The sequence below is a fragment of the Rhea americana genome, unplaced genomic scaffold, assembly GCF_003343005.1.
Source record: "Rhea americana isolate MKP2758 unplaced genomic scaffold, rheAme1 scaffold_77, whole genome shotgun sequence".
In the NCBI taxonomy this organism is placed as follows: domain Eukaryota; kingdom Metazoa; phylum Chordata; class Aves; order Rheiformes; family Rheidae; genus Rhea; species Rhea americana.
Window position 1 is genome coordinate 1,215,255 of NW_028186945.1, and position 19,641 is coordinate 1,234,895.

General features: G+C 34.8%; 1 protein-coding gene across 1 annotated transcript in view; it reads left to right on the forward strand.

The window, feature by feature from the left end:
- The first annotated feature begins 267 nt into the window (after window positions 1-267).
- Window positions 268-19,641, forward strand: part of IPO11 (importin 11) — a 101,246-nt gene continuing 81,872 nt past the window's right edge. Inside the window, exons 1-5 of the mRNA XM_085322428.1 lie at window positions 268-672; window positions 7,835-7,916; window positions 8,341-8,484; window positions 10,874-10,974; window positions 15,911-15,983. Coding sequence (XP_085178554.1) covers window positions 8,347-8,484; window positions 10,874-10,974; window positions 15,911-15,983 — 312 coding nt within the window. The 5' untranslated portion in view covers window positions 268-672; window positions 7,835-7,916; window positions 8,341-8,346. The remainder of the gene's footprint in view (window positions 673-7,834; window positions 7,917-8,340; window positions 8,485-10,873; window positions 10,975-15,910; window positions 15,984-19,641) is intronic.

A 19,641-nucleotide genomic window follows, 5' to 3' on the forward strand; every position in this document is an offset into this window, starting at 1 on the left:
GGCTCCCGGGGCGGGCGGCGGCAGGCCGCGGAGAGCGGCAGCGAAAGGAAGAAGGCGGTTTGGCTTGGGTTAGGCAGTCGGCTGGAGGAAGGAGCTGCTCAGATTTTTCGTGTCGGGGGCGAAGGAGCTGTAGAGTTGGACTGCGCTGTGCGCTGCTCCTCCCGGTGCCCGTTAACCTGCTTGCACGGGCTCCTCCTGTCATCGCTGGCATTCCGGTCGGAAGGGTCGGTGCTGTGCATCGCTGGGGAAACAGCCCTTTTCTGCTTCTGTGCATTTTTGTCCTGTGCAGACTTCATAGGCCACCAAGGATAAGGGAGCTCCATTATGCTCCATAACCATTTTGTTTTATATTGTTCGGTAACATCGAAGTATTTCCTTGGACTGCAGAAGGAAGGAAGAGCTGTTGCATGTGTGTTCCATGCAGCTATTTTCCTATTCCTTGTTGAAACAGTTTTCAGTCTGGATAAGACTGGTGGGAAGGCATCAGAAGAAGGGAGGCATTAAGCTGCACAGTGTGATAGAACTTGTGTTTTGCAGAAATGAGAAAAGCATGCGTTGATCTTCCATTAAAAGTGATTAATTTCTTCTTACAGGGTTTTGAACAGCAGCAGCTGAGGTCTTACTGGAAAGCAACTTCTTCCCAGAATCAAAGGCAAATTCAGTGCAGTAGCAGTGAGTTATTTCTTCTGTTTGCATTATCTTAGAAGACAGTAACGTGTGTTATGTAAGAACATGCCCTACATATAGTACTGACATTGCTTCCAATGTATGCTGCTACATATATCGCTTCCATTAGCTTAATAGCTCAGATGATGTCTGCAGTGCATTTGGCATGGCTTTCAAATTGGCATTCTTAATATATGAGAACTTCAGTCTTCATAAATACTATGTTCTGTATGAGTTTTGACTTCTTGAAGCGTAAATTAATGGCTAGTCGTCCTTTATTGGCTGCTTTTTCCCCTCTTATTCCTTTATTGTACCATTATGTAGAAATGTATTTCATAGCATATGCATGAAAGTTTCCTGTTACCCAAACCCTACATACAGTACACTTTAAGACTGTATTACCAGAAGCTGTTTTTAACTGTCTTTTGAAATGGCTGGTAGCCTGTTTCGGAGGATGAAGGCAGACTGGAACTGAAGTTTCTATTTCAGCTGTTGCATGCCAATTTGTTATAAAAATTAAAATAATAAAAACGCTTAAATGGACTACTGATGTGTCATGTGAGCATCAGAAGGAATGACAGCGCTTGTATTAGACCCTTCGACTCAGAAGAGGACCCAGAAGTGGTTCTTGTGGCCTTTTAGAATGGAAACTTTGTTTTTCAAGTTGTCTTTAAAAGAAATATGCTTAAAACACTCACCTTAATTAAGTCATCCACTTAAAAATAATAGAGAATAGTGGCTATTTTGGGTGTAGGAATCTAGGTATGACTAGACTTTTTGGCTAGTGAGACTGAGGCATATACTGCAATCAGGTACAAACTCAAGTATGATGGAGCAACTGTCATGTGTGATTCTTTGGAGCAACTAGTGTGAACAATCAGATACCATTTTCAGTTGAGTTAATCTGGACAAAGAAAGCTTAGCCTTTCGCTTGTGTCTAAAGTAGGGCTCGAGCATGTGAATCATTCAGCCACAATACTTCTAGCTGAAAATGCATTTTTGAATATATTTTATTTCTTCCAAAAGTAAACGGAAAGGTAGCTGAACAGACTAGTAACTTGTTAGCAAAATGGTGTCACAGGAAGATCAAACGATAGGGAAGACTTAGGTCAGGATTTTTGTGTTTCTTTGTAATTTTTAACATTTTGGCTTTGAATCTTTTTCACTGCCTCTGCTCTGAGCTTGTGTAAGAAGGTGCTCTTTTTATGCTAGTGACTTTCGCTACATTCTTGCTTTAATTGTTCCCATGTCCTTCTGCTGTCTGTGGTAAGTGTGTGAAGTGCAGAGWCAGAGAAGCTTTGTCAGAAAGCACTTCTAGAGACATGTACTCTAGCCTGTTGTTCAAAGCAGGACTGTTCTCACCACCAGATTAGGTCAGGTGTAGCTTGTCTAGTCAAGTCCTGAGAATCCCCAAGGGTTCAGGTTGCACAGCCTCTCTGTTCCCGTGATGCATTGCTCTCCTAGTGGAAAGGGTTTTTCTTGATGTTCAGCTTGCTGCATTTTGTGGCTTTTGCCACTTGTTTATCTTCTGCCATTAATAAGAAGCCATTCTACTGGCACTTATTTCCTACTGATGACTACTGAAGTTATAGGTAACTACTAAATCATCTTTTAGCCTTCTCCTTACCGGAGGAGGATAGGTTATCTGCTTTAGACCCCTTCTTCTCAAAGGACTCATCTTCTCAAACAGAGGAAAGAGAGAGGGGTGATGACAAAACTGGCCACAGTATTCTATAAGCAGTCTCACCTAGTATTGAGTAAACAACAGTGAGACTCCTTGAGCCACTTGCCATGTTCTTCCTAAAGTAGCCCAGTCTGTGGTTTGCCTTATTAACAGTGAACACATAGTATGTTTTGGGTGATAATATTTACTGCTGTCTCCTAATTTAACAGAATTTTAACTGAATCAATTCTTGCAGCTCATTATGGTGGAAAAGAATTGTTAACAACAGATTAAAAAAAAAAAGTACAGAATTAATTGCTTGGATATGAATGAGTTGTTACACTGTGTTCTTTGAAGTCCAGGAAAAGTGAAGTTTGTAGGCTTCTACTGAAGTAAACTTCTGTTTCCTTGCAGATAGAGTAGTGGTCCTTGATGGTTTGTTTGGAGATCTAACATGTGATTCTAAAATTCGGATATATTTCAATATTTTGAGAGAAGTACCGGGATACAATTTGCCTCAATCAAAAGGACAGGCTATTCAGAGAAAATGTTCAACCAGTGTGGCAGAACAATCAAGACACTCGGACTATTCTCTAAAATAAAATATGTCTACAGATACCTATTTAGAAGGGGAATTATATAATGAACAGTAGAGCAGAGAAAGCAGAGTTCAAGTTTTGGACTGTTGCAGTGGAAAGGAGATAAAGGAGTTTGAGTGTCAATGGAAGTGCAGGACACTGGAAGAGAGGCAGATAAAGATGAGATACTGSTATTTGTGGTATTTGAAGACTTTCTTACTGTGTTGAGGGGTGACATTTGGTGTATTATATGTCTTCTGGATAACAGCTATTTGATACTCATTTCATCTATTTCATCTGATGCACTAGGAATAGTCTTGTGGTACTTGTTGAACTATGAGTTAAGCTCTATAGGTATTCAGTAGACAGTATATTGTATATTTTGTATACTTCCACTCACATTTGCTTGGAGGTGATGAAGATTTTCTTCCTTGTCTGAAAAAAAACATAGTTTTATGATATTCTTAAGTGTCTCTATCAATTAGATGTCAAACCTAGCTGGGTYTTATCTGCAGGAATTGGTATCATAAAAGTGTCTGTACATGATGATGAAAGCTGTATTGTAGAGGATCCATTAATGCATAAGATGTGAGCTATTGTCTTGACTGAATCAATTATCTTTACAAAGCATATACAGAGGTTAAGTTTATTCACAAAATCCTGTTTATGAGAAGGGATTATAAGGACTTTATCCTAGGGCTGAAATTGCATGTGATGAATCTTTCTGGCTTGTAACTGCTGAGAGTCCTATGTTCCTCCTTTCTCCCTTAGTCAGTGTGGTGCCTGCTGGACCATGTACTCAGATGGCTCAATTTGCTAATTTTGCTAATTAGTGAGTTCACCTGGCTTAGCAAGAAGCCTGATGAGGCAAGGAAAGGAAACAGAGCTAGGGCAAGGAAAGGAGTGGAAAGGTGAGGAAAGGGAGAAGCTGGGGCCTGGGSGGAACTGAGGAAAGAGAAAAAATGATTGTCTCACTTTCAGGGTAATTACTAGGTTGAGACTGTAGTAATATGTAATTTTGCTCTAAATCTGTATTCTGTTTTGGTAAGAAGTAAATTAATATAAAGAATTGTACCCCARCTTTAGGAATTAGCTTTACTTGAAAGTTCAGTAGTTGAAGAGGGAATGTTGAAGTCATGGATTTTCTAAAAGATGTCAAAAGACTTGTTCATCACAGTGCACTTTTAATTATTATCTTAAGCTGGCATAAACAAGCACTACTGATGAGGTAGCATCAGCTTGCATCTGAACTGCCTACTTTTTATGCCCAGCACAAGTACCTGTGTAGCAGTGTGGTATGGAAATGATTTGGGAGCTGGATCCAAATGAATACCAGTGTATTTCCCCTCCATCTCCAACTTGAGGTGTTGAAGAGGTACAGGGACAAGCACAGGGTGGTACTATTTATTCTAGTGACCATACCTGTTTATATCATTTATATATATATATATATGTTTTTATACAAATATGTATTTGTAGTTAGCCTAAACTACAAATACAAAATTGCAGTTTGGCGCTTCAAGGAATGATTTGAAATAATGAGTGTGTTTTTTATCAGAAAACTAGGAAAATAATTTAAAAAAAAAAAGGACTATAATGAGTGCTATCATTAAAAGAAAGCAGAAATTGTTTAGTGGAATCTCTTGAAAATGAAAGCAACAAACATGTTGTTCTGTGCTGTACGGATACTTAAAATATGCTTGCTATGGACTTTGTAAAATTCCAGCAATAATGCTGTGTTATTGCTATTTGTTTCCTAGCATTTTTTATTAGAAGAAGCTTCTATAAGCTTGTATAATTCAAAATACTCTTTTTGTGTGTTCTTAAAATACATAATAATTCTATTTATAGTCATTGCGATTGTTCTTGCTATATAGCCAATTATATTAAATTCTGTTTGAGTGTTTTATAATATGGTGTAGCACAATTCCCTCTACCTTCCTGAAAAACCTAGAGGTAAATTGTGGGCTCTTTATCAACTGCRTGCAAATATAAATGCATTTATCAGATGAAAGAACATTCAAGCAGAAATCCATTAAAAAAATAAAGTGATTGTATATTATTTTCCTAATTTTTTTTYGAAGCGGGGGTCTTGGATGAAACTAGAACATGTTTCTTACTATTGTATTGGAATAGCTCTATTGATTTTTTTCATTATATGGTGTTTGACTTATTTTAATAAATGGACCTAATGTTTCATACTGATGAAACAAAGATGTATTTCAAAACATGTATCTTGATGTTTTTCTTGTTAATTCTTATTTAATAAATATTAAATTAATATAGAACTACTGCTTCCTTAAATATTTTAAATACATTTATAATGACATATATAAAGTTAATCTTCAAAATTTCCCCATTTTTAGAGATATTATTCTTTAGAACTTCAGTTTTGTTATGTTGTTTGCGATAGCCTCATCCAATCTTGTGTGAGGAGTATTGTTCATTTGGGGTCAGAAAGCAGACATGCMAATTTATGGAAAGCTAAATCTATTGAACTTTGTTAAATTTAAATACCCTACTTATTATGATGTTCTTGAACCACAGTTTTCTGGAGGATGGAGGAGTATTTTTTGGAAATGTCGTTACAAGACCAGCCAGTTCTGGTGATCTTCCCTATATATCTACTATAGTTCCTGTCAAGAGACCGGACACTGAGTTAAATGAACTTTTGTTCTGACATGCTAAGGCTGTTCTTACAGCAGTGTCTGCCCATTTTTTTTATTTAAAATATAGGCCTTTTCAGGAATGAGAAGCATCAAAAAAAAAAAGAAAGCTTTGTGTATATTTCTCTTTGACTGTTGTCGTCTTTAAGTCTGCTAGCTGATTATTTTGAAATAAGAAAATGAAAAACATCATCATAGTTTTTGTGTTTTGCTGATTTTAAGCCACTTGATGAGAAATGTTCTTGATTAGTATATCAATTTTATAAATCTTTAGTAGCAACACCATTCCCCACAAAAAAGTAACCCTTCCCTTTTCTACCCCTGCCAAAAATACAAAAAACCCTCTTTCATCATCAGCTTTGAATGTAACTGAGAAATAATTTTGTCTAATAGGCATAGTCTTTTTGTGGTGCAAAATTGGTTGTTAGATGAATGTTTCATAATCCATTTTTTCTCTCAAATRAGCATGTCCTTGGAATGGATCTTCAGCAAATACCTGGGTAGGTGCTGCTGATTCACTGTTGATATATATGCAGTTTTCCTGTGGCAAGTCATTATTTGAAGAATACTGTTTAGCAAAATGCCTAAAATCGTCARTTTATCTGAGGCTGAAGTTACTTTTGTGGGGTTTTTTTGTTTTTCTTGAACATTGCACATGCTCTACAGGCTTGGCTTGAATTTTGAAAGCGCTCTCTGTTCTTGAGGTTCTGTCTAGCAGTTAGGACTGATGGTCTGCTGTTTTTTAATATAAAAAAATTGTTGGTTAGATTCTTCAGAATGATACTTTATCAGTTTTGTCTTGTTTTGTAGTGTGTCACTTTTTCTTGTTTTGTGGTGTGAGATAAGTATAAATTTATTTTGCAATGGAAATAAATGAAATCACTACCACGTACCTATTATAATTGTTACAAGTTAACATGATGCTTTTCTGCCTTTTTGTAGGCAGTATGCTCCACAGAATAAACCAGTCTCAATTTGACTCTACAGTCTAAATCAGTGTCTTAGTTCTTTGGAAATTAATAGTCTTTTAAGAAGCAAGCTGAGATAGTATATTTCATTTTATTATGTAAAGGTTTCAAAATCTTAAGAAATTTTTAGAGAATCTGCAAATTGATAAAGGTTGAGATGAAGGTAGAAGTAGAAAAGTCAGAAGAAATGGAAGGTAGACCTATTTCGCAGGAGAGCTAAAGCAGAAAGATAAAAAGATGTATCACCATAGGAAGTCTAAGACAGAGTTGAATTATTTGGTCTGTTAGATTATTACTCTAAAAAGAAAGATTATTTAGTAGTTAGTATATTTGAGAGTATACAGAGGTTTTTTTCTTTTTTTTTTTTTTTCTTTTAACCTTAGGAGCTTCAATATTTAGTCCATTTTTGTTGTAAATGATTGGAGACCTGGTTATGTGTCATGAGCTTTAATGTTCGGGTTTTCTTTTTTTAATTGTGCAGGGCTATTGGTAGTGTCTTTTATCTTGCTGCTTGTTTTTATGTTAGAATGGTGTGCGTCTTTTTTTTTTCTTTTTCAAAAAACTCAAAATGTTATACTTGTATTAAAATCAGGTTCAAATTGTTTGGCTTTCATATTATCATCTTTAAAATTTTCCAACTCAAATTTTCTTCTGGGTGGAGGTTGTAAAGACAAACTAAGTCAGTTCTTTGCTATTAAACAAAAACAAATCCCTGAGCCTGTTTGTAGAAGAGAATTGAAGTGTGCTTAGCTGTTTATTTAGAAAACTTTACTTAAAATGTAAAAGTAGTTTGTTTAACATGGATCTGTATTATGCAAAGTTTATGTAGGTTATAAACACAAGCTTTTATAGACAGAAAACCAGTTTTGTTTATTGTCGGACGTCATAATTATTTATATATACATTTCTCTTTGGCATGATGCTGTTTCTGTAGTYGTGATAAATGTAATATGTCTGTTTTGTGTCATCTGGAGGGCAGTGTTTAGTTATGTCTTTAGAGTATAAGAATGTGGTTATGCTGGAAAATAGGCAATTGGCATTCTCAGTTCAGCTGAACTAGCATTTTGTATGCTTAAATGGATAATTAGGAATACAAATAGATTGAGAAAATTCAATTTCTTTTAGAATTAATTCTGAAACTCTACAGTTTGACCTCTTTTAAATAGATAACTCAAATCTACCTATTTTTTTTTAATAGAAATTAACTGTGTGAAATGGATCGCTTTCTCTTTTGGGGAAAAATTATCTACAAAATACAAAACTATTGATACTCTACATATCTACCTTTTTCAGATAATCCCATGGTTTACCCTGCCTTCAGCTGAAGTTGTAATTGATTGCAGTTTTGCTCCATCTGCTGTGCTTCACAGGAGAGGTAACCAGTTTAAAAACAATATCAAAATATTTTCTCGAATTCCTCAAATTTAGTAAAGGTGCTTGTAATGATAGACTTATTGCTTGCTTTTTCTGCTGAGGAACTTCTGAGAGCAAAATAGTTTAATCACTCTGTACCTTGGCACTGTCTATGAGTGGATGTGATCTTGCACTATGTAATCTAATGAAAAGTTAGCATGAGATGTTTAAATAACATGAATGAAAATACTTGTCTGTAATTTTCCTCAGGGGAGGGAACTGATTTTGTAAGTTGATCAAGTGTGCTTAGTTTTATATTCTTTGCAGKAATAGGATCAAAGCATTTCACAGGATTTAACTTTTTAATGTTAATGCTCTATCATTTTTAATGTTAGTGTTTAATACTCTATTTATTAAGTGTTTTCTCCCCTTTAAAATGTTCCTAGACTTTCATGGATCTCAATAGTGCTAGCACTATTGTTCTGAGAGTCTTGACACAAGCTACCAGTCAAGATACTGCAGTGCTGAAACCAGCTGAAGAACARCTGAAGCAGTGGGAGACACAGCCAGGTTTTTATTCAGTCTTGTTGGTAAGATGTAGCAGAAAAGTGCTATTACTTATGTTCTGAATAATTCTGAGTTTGACCTCTAGCTGAGATAAGCTTTGAGTAGTTGTGGTCCAGCTACTAATATCCTTACGCCGTGCTGTGTGAGGCATCACCATCAACCTGTCTCAGATTCCTTTCCATGCGTTCAGGAAAAGGAGGAAGGAGGAAGTTCAACTTCCAGCAGCGTGAATTGATGGGCCTCTAGTGCTAAGCTTGTTGGCAGCCTGTTGTGAATTGTAGGTAACAGAAGGCCAAGATGACCCTTCCCAAAGGAATTGTCTTTTCTGCCTGATAAGTCAGTGACACTTCTATTTTCCCCGGTAGTTTTCAACCTCATTGTATGAATGAACCAGCTGTTCTTTATTGTGAAGGCAATGAATTATGATAGCTGTTGTACAAGAAGTTCTACATGCTTTTCAATGTACTAAGTTTGACACTCAGTTGAAATTGCTTTCCTTTTTGTCAACTGAGGGAGATTCTCAGGGATATGRCCAGGTTGGTAGTAAGGTACCTGAAAAAGTGAATACTTGAAAGGTGTTACTATATGTGCTAATGAAATGAATGCATTAACATGGGTCCAAGTGATGGAAACAAACTCAGAAGTAGCCCCAAAAGCTTCAAAGAAGGCATGCAGAATTTAAGTGTCATTACTGCCAGCTTCTTCTGTGCACGTGTGTTTAGAGTAGTCTTAAATGACATACAGATAAACTGATTTTCCTATAAATGTCTGCGTTTAGTGCACAGGATGAATGATTCAGATTTGTTTAGTGACATGTTCTGTTCTCTATAGACTCTCTGCCTCATTTATGGGAAAAGTTGAAGTAAGGGGATTTAGAGGAAAGTGTTTTTTTTTTTTTTTTTTTTTTTTTTTTTTTTTTTTTTTGGGGGGGGGGGGGGAATTTTGAGCTGACAAACTCAGTTCTACCCCTGCCTTTGCCATAGAGTTTGTCTGCGTTTATTTGTAATTTTAGCTCTGTGTAAGTATGCTTATATATCTATATGTATACACACACACACGTGAATATATGTATAGATATGTAGCTATCTTCTCAACTGTAGAAATTTTCAAAAGTAAGCAATTGCTGTGTTTTAAGTCTCTAGCCTGTGGGAATGGGAATAAGTTTCTTTGTGTGTTACCCTTTTATGATCTTTCTATATCTCTTCAGATTCTCTTTTTAAGACTAGCTTATACTTCATGTAGTGTTCTAGATGGGACAGTTCTTTGATGAGAATAGATTTTGAATATTTCTTGGSGTTTTTTCAGTCCCAGATCCAGGTGTTCTATTTGGCTTTTGAGTTCGTCTGGAGATTTTGAGTAATAGCCATAATAAAAGGAGTAATTTTCCTGAGCTTGTAATTTGGAATTCACTGGTCTATGAAACTTGTCTTTTCTTTTGCCAGTATGCACGACTTTGTATTTTATTATCTTGGGATTCCTTTATCATGTGCTCTCTTGCCATTTTGAAGTGAATACTGCTTTGTACAGCTGATTCTACAATATATGTCTTTAGTAACATACAGAAGTCAAGGTCACATGAACTAAGCATAATAATGAACAGTGCTRCTTAGTGTAAATAGAATAGTGATGTTCAGGTTTTTACTATCCAACTAATCCTAGTGTAAAAGAACCATCTTGGACAGCTTATATACTTAAACATCTAGCATACTGTGTATTTTGGTATTTTTATTTACATTTTGCTCTAACACTGTGCAAGTTAAAGATGATTGGAAAATAGTAATGCCAAGGTGAAATGAATTTAAAAATGTGCCAAACTACTGCAACATCTTAACACTTACACTGTGTAGAGGAACAGGGTATATCTTTATAGGACCTCCACAGGCAAGTTTGAGAAGTGCTTTCATACCAGGTCACTGTTTTCCAGTCAGTGTTGGTAGGCAAGAAGGTTCTTAGCACGTGACAAGATAATAAAGAAACTCTCCTGAAAGATCTCAGGAGTTTGTGCAATACTATATCCTTGTGCAATACAGTATAATTACTTTTTCTACTAAGATTCCAGCTGTATCATGGAAGAGTGTAATAACTGCCTGGTGCTGGTAATTAGTACCTATTTTTTGCCTTTTATGCCAAACAAGATTAGAAATACATTCACCCTATATTTTGGGTTTATTTTTTATAAATTAAGTAGTAGAGGTAATAATAAGCATTTTTYTAGCATTTTTCTATTTTTCTTTTTAGTTTCTAACATGTCATTTAATGTTTTTGTCAAATGTCGACTAATTCATTTTTATATACACCTGTATATTTGCAGATACATGTATTTATACATACACTAGTGCATGTCTTTATACAACTCCTAGTCTGTCTGTGGCACATTAAGTAGCTTTTAACTTCTTAACGTCTCTTTAACAGAATATCTTTACAAATCATACTCTGGATGTGAATGTGAGATGGTTAGCTGTGCTATACTTCAAGAATGGAATTGATCGGTATTGGAGACGGGTGGCGCCACAGTAAGTTGGAAATTTCTTTCACTTACCTTTATGGTAGATTCTGTTACACTTACCCAATGGGAAAACAGCAAACTTTTTGGTTGATAGAAGAGATTTTACTTTGGAATTTACAATGACATTAATAAAAACTTATATATTCCCCCCACCATGTTGAAAAGTTTTTAGGTCATTAATGGACCAGTCTGTTTTCATATTGTGTTTTACAGCTTTGTTCATCGTTAAGAGCTGAGTTACGAAGGTGGGTCATAGATTCCAGATTTGAAGTGGTGTGATGAGTTTTATAAAGTTAATACCTGAACTTTCTGGTAGTGGCAGATATGAGAGGTAGGAAGTCTCTCAGAGAGACTATTAAGGTGACGTTAAATCTAAGTTAAATTAGAATTCAGATTGAATATGTACATGAGAGGGAGAGTAGCTATCATTATAGACTTTTTGATATGCTTTTTTTAAAATTATTGTGATACTTGGCTTCTGGTAACATCTGACAGGAAGTTCTCCAAAGAGACTAGCTGTCTAACTCATATTCTTGAGCACCAAATTATTTACTTAAATTATAACAGCCCTCTTGGAAACTTTTATGATACATACAGAACTATATACGATAACACTTTTCAGTGTTCCGTGTAAGGTGTTCTTTTTTTTTTTATTTGTTTTTTTCCTTTAAAAAGTAGGTGTAAGTTCAGAAAGGGTTTTGATTTGCTTTCAGTGCTGTCAGGAAATGAGAAAAATTTAGAAGTGTTCAGTCTCATATGCTAGTAAAGTAGTTGGGGACATCACTGTCAGACTTACATCTGGAATGAGCTGGAAGTTCAGGTCCAGTTTTTATGGATGATGAATCTGAGCTTGTTCTGAAACCATGGCACCATTTGTATTTTGTGCTGTTTGAGATAGCTTCATGTATTTTGCCTTACATTGTAGGCTTTTTTGAAGATCTGCCAAATTTGTGTGGCAAAAAGGGGGAAAAATGATGAAATTCTACATCTGCAGGGCATTCCAAATTGTCAATGTAGTACCCTATGATTATGTGAAGCACTGAAATATTTGTGAATGCAGATTAGTATCAGATTGCATTACATCTACAAACATTCAGATTGCCTTTTCTGAAAGAGGAAGATACCATCTTGTGTGGAAAAAGGCATATATCTTTGGCCTTTCTTGTTAAAGAGAAGAGATAATGCTGTTTAAATTACTGGTGCTTAATAAGTAAGCATTAGTGAACCAATTAAAATACACTGTTTCAGTATGTTAATTTTTTTCAAATAAATGTCAATAACACAGTAGAAAAATCTTTAGCTCACTTCCTGTAGAGTTAATGACTACAGTTTAGCTGTTTGAGCTGATGTGAAAATTGAATAACAGTCTTTCAGTGTTCTTTTTTTTTTTATTTTTGCAAATTTAATGTGGTTAAATATATAAACAAAAAAATATCGTTGGCTACTCTTAAAGATTGTATGGAGTATATCTCTACTAACTTTCCGATATAAGCCCACTTTTTCTCCCCATCATCAGAATTTCTTTTTACATGTTTCTCAAATGTGATACCTTGCCAATGTTTCATGCTCCCCAGATCATTCTCAGTACAGTATATTGGACATATTTTGAGAAATGCTCTTTTTAAGCTGTAATTTCTCAGTCAGTTGTTCTGTAAACAGTGGATACAGTGATTTTTTTGAAGGTTTCGTTGTAGAATTTTTAATTTTTGCAAAACTCTTGGCTCYCTTAGGTTGGCATCTGTCACCTGTCCATGTACATAGTGCCTCAAAGCTTTTTCTGATGTATCCAGCCTGTTTGGTTGGGCAAGTATTGGATTTAGAGGTGTGCCTATGTTGACTGGATTCTGCTGCCTCTGAAAGGCAGCAACTGAATTTATATTGTATATGTCTTTTTCCTGTAGGATGTTAACTCGGGTCTGTCTCCTGTACTCTGTTGTTGATTTTCAAAGAACCTATGGAAAAATAATCTCTACCATTTCTGCCCTTTGTCAAATTTAGTTGAATTTGGACAGATACATTCAAGAATTCTGAGAATTGGAGAGGGTTCTCGCAGACAAATAACATGTGAACATAGCCTTAATTCCTCAGTACATCAGGGCTACAGATAGTTCTAAAGGAAACGATGAACAGTAATCAATTTGTCTAGAATATTTATGTACTTGTGGAGAACTTTTAATCTCCAGAAGRGTCCTCAGTAAGTTAAATATCTCTGTTGTACAAATGCGTGGAAGTTATTTTTAGCTGAGTCTAGCAGGACTGGCTTTATCCTACTTCTGCTGAGAATTGTGGTTTTTTTCCTCAGCTGCTACTCCTGCGAAGTAGGGAAAGAGCATTGATTCGAGATCCTGAATTCTTTGGAGAGGACAGTAGTTGGGACAGAGGTTGTTTTTCAGGCTCTTTTCAGGCAGAGTTTGGCCTATTATTTTTGCAGTGTTTTCAGTGTTCTGCAAAGGTGACCTCATTTTATGATTTTGCAGATCTTGCTGGTTTGTTTTGATGCCTTTCTACAGTTCTTAACAGCTTTTCTTGAATCTGAGTGCTATTAAGAGTACCTTTTTTCGGAACATGTTTTCGATTTCACTGAGAATTGCTATCAATTATTGTTTTTTGTGGACTTTCATTGATTGGATTATTGTTCTAGCAACTTCAGGAGCTTTTAAATCATGTTTTTATTTGTTTGAATTATAAATAGTTCTTCAGACATAGAATTTTTGTTTATTAAGTAGTAAATTTTTTTAAAGAGGTCCAGCAGTATTTTAAAAACTCTGAATGCGTGTTTTCTCCATTCCACAAATACAGAAAAAAATCAGACTCTGAAACTGCCAACTGTGGAAGAGCAAACTGTAAAGATTTTGAAGCAAACGCCTAGTTCTCTACAAGAACCTTTCTTGCTTTATTTTTTTACTTGGTGAAACTCAGTAGTAAAGTAAAATGAACTTAGAAGTCTGAATGACAGACATTCTTCCTAACTTCTACTCTGTAATTTTTGTATGTAGTTGTGTGCCTTTCTTACAATGCATTGAAAGAGGCTAAAGATTATCTTTTTCCGTGGCTTCATCTGGTATGAACCCTGCAGTGGGGAAATGTGTAGCTGTGGGTTTAACGTCCAGCAGGCGTCACTGTTGTATTAGCTAAGTGTTAAGTTCCTCCACATCTGACGAATGATTAGAGATTCTTAGACTAATGCATCTAAGATTAAAAATTAAATATACCACTTGCATCTGAATTAATTTTTCTAGTTGTTTTCGTTACAGTGAAAAGCTTTGCTTTGCTTATGATAAGCTTCTCTGAGGAGCTCATCCCAATGACTCCATTTTCTTTTTCTTTCTTTCTGTTTTATTAGTAAAAATCAAAAGCTTAACAATAACATTTATAGTAAGTAATACTATAGTAAGTATTAATAGTGCATTACTGTTAATATAGTAAGCACTTTTTAAATGTCATTTACTGGCTTCAGATTAATAAGTAAAATAGTTTTCTGAACAAAAACCTTTTACTATTGAATAAATTTTTGTAAACATTACCCAAAATATTTTTAGGCATAACTTAATTTCATTTAAAATTATTTTGGAGCTTACTTCTTGGTAAAAGTCAATCAACTTTGTTTCCTGCATGCTGTAAGTTATCTCCGAAACTTAGACTTAGTTTGGTAGTTCAAAGTCGCTTATGAAAAAATAATTCACCCTCTCCCCACACCGCATTCTGTACTTAAGAAAGGTCTGTGATTTGCAAATGGAGAGGATTTGTTATACATGGGATGGAGGAGACTAGAAAAACTACTGCAAATAATTGATCTTACGGTAAATTCTGGGGTTTATTATTATTATTTTGATTTGATCCTTTAATACTTGCCTTAATTAGTATAGAACCTATGATTTTTTTTTTAAGGAGCTTTAGGCATCATTTTAAACCTCGCTTTCTAAAAGCAATAGGTTAATATTTTAGTTTGGCCATCATGTGCCAGAGACAGCTTTTTTGGGTGCAATCAAAAAATGAAAGTGATTTTTTTTTCCTGATAGTATAATCTATAAATCCTGACAAAGCATTTCTAAAAGTAGCCTATTATGTTTCCTGTTCAGATCTTGAAGAATTTACTGGGATCGTATGCAGTATAAAGCAGTGCAGGAGTGGTATGACACAGTAACCTATAGTTTTAAACTGCTAAAGAGGTCACTTAAAAGGAAATCTAAAGGTAGTTTAAAGCTACATTTGAATGAAAATTGACCCTTATGGCTTAAAATTTATTATTTTTCCTTTTTTTCCCTTGCATTCTCGATAACCGTATCAATATTTTTTTGTAATTCAAAGGTATAATTTTTAGAAGATCAAGTGTTTTTTTTTTTTTTTTTTTTTTTTTTTTTATGCAGCAAGATGATTTTTGTGAATAGAGAAGGAGTCATGCTTTTGCATGAAAAGCTCTCGTCTGGTGCCAGGACTGCCTTATACCAGGCACCATTTTTAATTATGCAAGAACGTAAGTGAGCAGAGACATGCTTGAGTCAGCAATCTTCACAGTAATAACTGGAAAACTCCCTCACAGCAATCAGAATTTATAATTCATATATTTTCCCATATTTTCATAATCAGTCCTTGCATTTTACCCCGTGTACTTGCTTTTTGACATTTGTAGTTCCAAAGATCACATAAAAACAAAATGTAAAACCCTGATGTCAAAAGGCCTCATAAAGATATCTTTATTTCACTGTTTCTTATCTTTCCCAATGTCCCTGAGATAGTGAAAAACAAAGAATATTGTCTTGATAACTTATGAAATTGAAATATATTGTTTCAAGAAAACCACATAAAAGTAATCTTCATCCAGTAAAATACAGATACACAAATGGAAATGATCATTTTAACTTTTGTCTACTAATAGTGACAAAACAATGCTGAATATGAGTTAATAGTTGGGTAAATTCTGATAAATATATCTATTTTAACAGTGCTCTTTCTGAAGAAGAAAAATCTACATTGCGTGCTGGACTTATTACTAACTTCAATGAGCCAGTGAATCAGGTTAGTGATGAATGAATCATTATTATTCTCCTAAAAATGTTTCTGGTATACAATTGGTATATAATTCAGTTTTTGTCTTTAAGAGTTTAATAATGACACAGTTGACAGCTTGCAATTTACGCATTGCCTTTCAGACAGTTCTTTATGTTGAAGTGAGATCTTGTCTCCAATTTTTTTTTTTTCTTAGACCACTCTTCAATATATTTTATCTTTTTGGCTTGGTTATTGTTGTAGTGCCAGTTTGTCCCTTACTGTTTATGCAGCCATTGGTGAGTTGACTCAGGGAATGGATCTGCCTCAGAAGTCCAGCCCACACTCCCTGAGTGATTTTTCTTTTTCTTCAAGCTGTATCTGTTCTCTGATCTGACTCACAGTGCAGCCATTTAGGAAATGTGGTGGTGGTGTAATAGGAGAGAACCTCTAGAATGGTGCTGCATAAACCCACCTAAGCAACGTTGCTGTCACATATGTAATGACAGCATTACTGAAATTAAATAGGCATGATCAAGCTTTAGTATGATAGTGTCATGTCTTGCATATTTAAAGTGATTAGTTTTTAAGCTTCTATTTGGATTAAAATATGGATTTTTTGTTAAATTGAGTTTAGTGCTAATGTTAGCAGCTCAAAACATACATATGCTAGCTGTAAGAGTTTTCCTTGTGCTTACCTTCTTGCTCATTTAATGAGAGTTTCTGGAAAGTCGTCTTCACTACAGTTTCAAGCTAGATCTTAAAGAGCTTTGGAGAAAATACAAAAATGAATTGYGTAAAGTAAAGCTTAAAAGTAAAGGTGTAGCAAACAAACTTTAATTCTGCAGACAGTTCAGTTCTAATGTTTCAGGATTCCTTAATGGGATTAGTGCTATTTGTAGGATTGAAGCAATATAGTGAAATAATGGAAAACTATACTTTGAAGAAGGAATTTATACATTGGTGATAATTTTGAACTGAGTGTAAGGTTTTTAATTTCAAATGCAATTTTTTAAAGTGGAGGTAGGCATAGAAAATGTCTTAAATTTTTATTGTAGATGCAGTTACTATTTGGTCATATTTTTGGTCAATTTTAACCTGTTTCTTTATTTCAGCTAAGAACTTTGATATATGTCATGTTTGGCTTTAAAGTATGTCATTTATACTATTGGCTAATACAGAGTTTATCAAATACTTAATTTTGAAGCAGCAGCATGCTATTCACATTTCTGAAAACTTAGTGCACTGTAGCTAAACCTTAGTTCAAACTATTCAAAAGTTCAAACTTGTCAAAAATTTCTCACTATTTCCATTAGTATTTAGATCAGATCACCTGCTGATACAGCAGTTGACATTTGATAGTTAAAGTTCAATTCTGTTGAACAGAATTTCAAGACTATAGTGGCAGGCTGAGGTTTGAACCCTGTTAATTGACATTTTTAGAATAATGGATTTATTTATCTGTGTGACACTTTCAGAATATTGTACTTTATGTGGTGTGATTTGTGAACTGTAAATGAGTGGCATAAAATTTCATGCACTATATCCTGCACCTGAATGGAGTTTGTTAGCTAACATGTTTTGGTGCTAAGACACTTTGGGCCACAGCAGTTGGGAGATACGGAAAGATATTTCAGTCCATCTCTCTTTCTGTCCCCTATCCTCTAATCCCTGTTGTAGGTATGTTGATGTTTTCCTTTTCATTTAGACTCTAGTACTGCTTGATAGGCCTGAAGTTCAATGTGCTGAATTCCTGATGAGTGCTCATTGACTGCTCTTTTCCAGCGGCAGATGTTCTGTAACACAGTTACTGTGTGCCTGTGCTTTGTGCATACTGCATCATTGAAAGTAGAGGAATTATAACACTTGCATGTATTTAAAAACAAACCAACCCCAAGTATAAGAATTAGACATAATACTGTGATGTGATAATTAGAGATGACTTCCAGGGGAGGCGAAAAAGGAGCACAACATATGCTGGGAGCATAATTTCTATGCCCTCTGAAGATTTTTACCATATGGAGGGAATGGAGTAACAAAATACTCATTGAAATATGTGAAGCAGATTCCCCTCGCCCCTTAACTTAAAAAGCCAGTCCTCAACAGAAAAGTACTGTCAGCATCCACACACAGGTTTTTTCTTGTATCACATTCGAAAAAGTGTATTTGTGCTCTCCTGTCAATCATATCACTTGATCTAAAAATAAATAAGACTCCCAACTCTTTGCAAGCCTTACTTCTGTCTTCAGAAGCAATTCTTCTTCCTATACAAATAGGCAGGAATAAATATTGCAGGAGGTTTTGGGTGGTGGTCACCCTTCAGATGGCACAGTTAAAGAAGCAATGGAAGTATGTGGTTATTCTGTCTTATGCCTATAACTTGCCTGGATTCCCCTTGATAGTATTAGAAAATATTTTTCCCTAGGATGAAAACGTAGTGTTTCTATTTAGCGCTCAACTGATTTTTCATGTTTCAGACAGTTTTGCTTTCTTGTTAAAACATTAATCTGAAATAAACGAGCACTGCTAAAGAAAGGAAAGGTTTCTCCCTCTTCTTCTGCCTGGTTCCACCATTCGCTCCTGCTGTTGTCATACCCTCTTTCCTCTGATCACACATACACTCATGCAGGTTTAAGGTAGGTTGGGGAACCATTGTCGATTAAAACTAACCCAGCCAAAAACCCTATTAAACTTCTGTGAATCAGTTTCAGAAGTCCTGAGACTGATGCGCAGCTGGGGAAATACAAACCTATAGATCACGTTAATGTTTTTAGTATCTTTAATTTAACATATTTGCAATTAAAATGATAAAATGTCAATTTTGTAAAACAATAGTGCATAAAACATATTGTACATGAGTTACTTGAATGTATTCTTTTCTTTCCTCCTTCTAAGCTGCAAAATGGTTGTGAGATTAAAAAAAAAAAAGCTCCTTAATTTTTCCTTTCTTTCCTCCCCTCTTGTATACTATAGGTATATTTTTATTTTAAAAAAAGGGAAGGCAGTGATGTAACATATATATAATGGTTGCTGTTAAGCAACAACTGATCTAGGAAGTGAATAGTCAAAGTTAAGCATGCTTTGAAGTGTTTTTTTGAATTTGAGGCCATAATTTGATTTATAGTACTACAAATATAGGAGAAGAGTTTCTGTCTGAAAGCTAAAAATGCTATCCAGGATTAGCAGTAGTAAGGATGGTGTTACATATTCAGCTTTCTTTGTTTTAATAGAAGCTGAAAAAGACCACTAAGGAAAATGTGATATCCAAATATTTGATTCTTCATTTATGTAATTTCTAGAAAAATTGACTTGAGTGGTCCTTATATAAAATTTAAGCAATATAGCCAGCTTTATATTAAATTTTTGAGTAAAATATTACCATTAAATTTAAGAGAGATATTTTTCTCCACTTTTTTTTTAATTACTTTAAAATTTGCTGAAAACAAAACAAAAACTCACAGACTTTACTAGATCTTTGATTTAATTCAGGTTTTATTTAGCTGCTTGCAAATAATAAGAGTTGTATTTCTACAGCATACATTTCTTAATGATCTTTGACTTTGTGGTACCTGTATTTTTTTTTTTTTTTTTTTTTTTTTTTTATTTTTTTTTTTATATTTTTTCCCTTCTTCTACCCTTTCTCATTCCTCATATAGCAACTCAGATCTCTGTACTGATTGCTAAAGTT